Source organism: Astatotilapia calliptera, chromosome 14 (genome assembly GCF_964374335.1).
Source record: "Astatotilapia calliptera chromosome 14, fAstCal68.1, whole genome shotgun sequence".
Taxonomy (NCBI): Eukaryota; Metazoa; Chordata; class Actinopteri; order Cichliformes; family Cichlidae; genus Astatotilapia; species Astatotilapia calliptera.
This window is the reverse complement of record NC_137435.1, coordinates 11,748,997-11,753,053: the sequence shown is the minus strand read 5'-3', so window position 1 is coordinate 11,753,053 and position 4,057 is coordinate 11,748,997. Positions and strand designations below refer to the sequence as shown.

General features: G+C 41.2%; 1 protein-coding gene across 1 annotated transcript; it reads left to right on the top strand.

Moving 5' to 3' along the window:
* The first annotated feature begins 659 nt into the window (after positions 1-659).
* LOC113036162 (fructose-bisphosphate aldolase C-like) lies at positions 660-3,841 on the top strand. The gene is made up of 9 exons (XM_026192297.2): positions 660-752; positions 1,347-1,484; positions 1,609-1,820; positions 1,914-1,968; positions 2,087-2,247; positions 2,344-2,427; positions 2,520-2,694; positions 2,784-2,983; positions 3,082-3,841. The coding sequence occupies exons 1-9, from the start codon at positions 731-733 to the stop codon at positions 3,172-3,174; spliced, it is 1,140 nt and encodes a 379-aa protein (XP_026048082.2). The 5' UTR covers positions 660-730; the 3' UTR covers positions 3,175-3,841.
* Positions 3,842-4,057: the final 216 nt, after the last annotated feature.

Here is a 4,057-nt window from a genome sequence, read left to right as displayed (position 1 = left end):
GAAGCAAAAAAAATGGTTGAAAAACCTGCTCTTCATAGTGGAAATGATCCAGTTGACCTAATTTCCTTCTGATTTGGCCCATTTTGGCCCACTTTTACACTGACTGGAACCTGGAAATGATTTCTATTTCTGGAACTTTCCATCATTTTCTTCACAGTTTAAAGCGCTGCGGAAAAGCCACTGAGTGCACGAATTGCTCGGAGACTCAAACACCCCTGAGAATTTGAGGGTGAAGATCAAATTATCAGGAGATTTCAAGCCATCCTCAGGGCACATTTTTACTAATTAGAGTAAAAATAGCACACCATGGGGTGTGGTTAAACGCCTCATTTAGGCCCTTATTGGACAAAAGGTTCTGACTTAATACATGATTTTGTGTTTTGCAAGCAACCTGAACATGTGGGAAGCATTAAAAAAACAATTTGCATGTAAAAGATAAAGTAAACCAGTTTAAAACGCCAGGTTTCTAACCATTGCTGAGTCAAAGTGAGTGTGGCCATCTGAAAAATTCTATATCAATGTGATAAAGATGAAGCTAAATGAATTTGAAAAAAAAAATCACTATATTTAAATAGAACAATGAATCATCACTTTTTTTTTTATTCATGTGGGGCAAAGGTGGGCGTACACGCTCCGCCCAGGGGTGTTGGCTTGTGAGGTGTGACACACTTGAGCTGGATACAAACTAAAGCTGGCAGGGAGGCTCCATCAGTGTTCATCGCATCAGTAGATGAGACTCATTTTAATTTCAGGTAAGAGCTTTTATCTTGTTATTTTTATATTCAGCTGATTTTAATGCTGTCTTCACAAACTTGAAATACAAGCTGCCTTTAGATTTTATTAAATTTTGAAGATTTGTGCAGCAGCTCTGACAATTTCATATATTTTTTACACTGCTATCAGTGTTTGATTAACTGCGTATCTGACTCTGATGAAAGATTTTGTGGTCTTGTGTTTTTCCCCACCTAATTAGCCTCTTCCTAGTGCTGTGAAAATCACATTTGGAAATCAGAAAATATTTGAATGGCATCCAAGCCTGGACTTACTATTAAAGGGCTATAAAGTGATAAACCTTTTCTTCACATTACCAAACAACGATGCACTCAAAGCTTTATAAACAGCTGCAGACAAGCTCATTATTGGAAAAGTACCAATATGGATCAATCTGCTGTTACTGTATCCTGCAAATCAAACAAGCTCTCACATCTTTAAGGTAGACAGATGATAGGAGGACGGGTGTTAAATCTAGATAAAACTGGACTAATTTTCTGTTTGATTCCACTTCAGTGTCTGCCCTTTTTAGCTGCTAATGACTGAATAATAATCAGTCAAATCTTCTTCCAAAGGCTGCTCAGACAATCAGTCACTCAGGATGACGCATCAGTTCCCAACGCTCTCCGAGGCTCAGAAGAGGGAGCTGCATGAGACCGCTTTACGCATAGTTTCTCCAGGGAAGGGCATCCTGGCTGCAGATGAGTCTGTAGGTCTGTAGCGCTCCTTCTTTAAACATGCACATTTAGTGAGTGCACACCTTATGTCCAATCCAATCAAAGAGTGTAAGTTATCACCAGTGTAAGTTAAATGCCACTGACAATACACCCACTGCAGGCAGTATGGCTAAGCGGCTGGCTCAAGTCGGAGTGGAGAACACGGAGGAGAACCGCAGGCAGTATCGGCAGATCCTCTTCAGTGCGGACGATCGCATCAACAGCTGCATCGGAGGGGTCATCTTCTTCCACGAGACCCTGTACCAACACTCTGATAATGGCGTTCCCTTTGTCAAAATGATCAGGGACAGGGGAATCCTGGTTGGGGTCAAGGTCTGACCACTTAGAATTCAATCTGTTTAGGTTATCAACTTTTTATGATAATAGGTTTGGATTTTGATTCAAATCATTGTCTGCATTCTTCAGGTTGACAAAGGTGTTGTTCCCCTGGCAGGAACTTGTGGAGAAACCACCACACAGGGTCAGTCCGACTCACACTGGACCGCTGCTGATATCAACCATTTCATCACCACAATTTCCCATTTATGAACATTTCCCTTCTCTGTTTTTTTCTTTGTACTTTTTACACTTCTCCACAGGTCTGGATGGATTGTCTGAGCGTTGTGCGCAGTATAAAAAGGACGGTGCTGTCTTCGCAAAGTGGCGCTGTGTGCTCAAAATTAGTGACGTCAATCCATCAAAGCTGGCTATCACAGAAAATGCGAATGTTCTTGCACGTTACTCTAGTATCTGCCAGCAGGTCAGAACTCCAAATCATAAAGCCTAAATGCTTATCCACACATCACTGTGATCTAATGCATATACAGTGTTTGATCGTCTATCTTTCCTTGAACAGCATGGCATCGTGCCCGTCATAGAGCCAGAGATTTTGCCTGATGGTGATCATGACCTGAAGCGCTGCCAGTATGTCACTGAGAAGGTAGGGAGTGGCTGCACTGTTACTTTTATGGGTTTTTCAGACATTCTGTACCACTCTGCTGCTTCTTTAGTAAAACAGTGTCTGTGTTGCAGGTCCTGGCTGCAGTGTACAAGGCCATGTCAGACCACCACGTGTACCTCGAAGGCACTCTGCTCAAACCCAACATGGTCACTCCTGGACACAGCTGCTCCACCAAATACAGCCCAGAGGAGGTTGCAATGGCAACCCTCACTGCTCTGCGCCGCACAGTTCCCCCAGCTGTGACAGGTAAGTTAAAATGATGCTCTCATTTAGAGGTTTAGAAACAGAAACGTGTGCAGAAACCAAACAGAACAAATTCATGTTTTCGTCCACAGGAATTGCTTTTCTGTCAGGAGGTCAGAGTGAAGAGGAGGCCTCTATCCACCTTAATGCCATCAACAACTGCCCTCTGCCCAAACCCTGGGTCCTGACGTTCTCCTTCGGACGAGCCCTGCAGGCGTCTGCACTCAGAGCCTGGAGAGGACATAAAGAAAATGAGAAAGCTGCCACTGAACAGTTCATCAAGAGAGCAGAGGTAGCTTCCAGTCGTTTTTTAATGCACACATAAAAAAAAGAACCAGCTGCTATTTGTATGACGTTTCTCTGCTTGTTTGCTCTCTGTTGTATCTGCAGGTGAACAGTCTGGCATGTCAGGGAAAGTACACCGGTGGAGATAACTATGGAGAGGCTGGCCAGCGCATTTACGGTTCCTGCCATGCATATTGAAGAGTATAAAAAGAACATTTTAACTAGCAGTGTGTTCTTCCACACCATAACAAGATATATTACAGAGGAGATGTACTGCATTTTCTTAGGTTATTTCAGAATATTGGCCTACATAATGATATTAAATGAAATATCTTGCCTTGACAAATGAGAACAATCAGAACATGGCCTTGGGTGTTTCTAACACATGTGCTGAATGAAAGGCTCATGCTTTACTTGTGTTGTAGCAGTACTTTGACTAGAGCTTTAAATCCTGCAGTTAATATTGCAATGCCAGCCTAACATGTGCTCCACAGTAATGATATTAGTTCGACTCAAAACACAGTTAACTAAATAGTTAAAGAAGCTGAATCTATATGATACAGCTCCCAATCTATTATTTAGAAGTTGTTATGTGAAGCTTCTGTGCTTGTGTGACAGAGAAAGTGGATTTGTGTAGTTCAGTTTCTTTATTTAGTTTAGCAGTGAACATGCACAAATAGACATATTGTAAGAGAATTAGCTTGAAGCTAAATTGCATCTACAGTCCCCAGGTATGAAGTACAATCAGCTCAATAAGTAATATACAACACATGCTGATGTGTGTTATCATTCTTAGTAGCATTATATGTCTAATAAACATATTTCAAATGTAAGTATTTAGGCAATAAAACTGTGTTCTAGTAAAGTCTGATTGAGATTTTTTGTTTTATGAAGGTTAATGGTATGTCACGCTCTTTATAAGACGACAGACACTGATTCACTATGTGGAGAAAATTCGTTTTCATTTTTTTTTCATCTTTCAAACCCTGTAATTTAAGGGTATTCTATATGTTATCTAATGTGTCAAATGTCCAGAAAAGGCATCTGACACGTGATGCTGGAGCGCTTCTGTGATATTCTT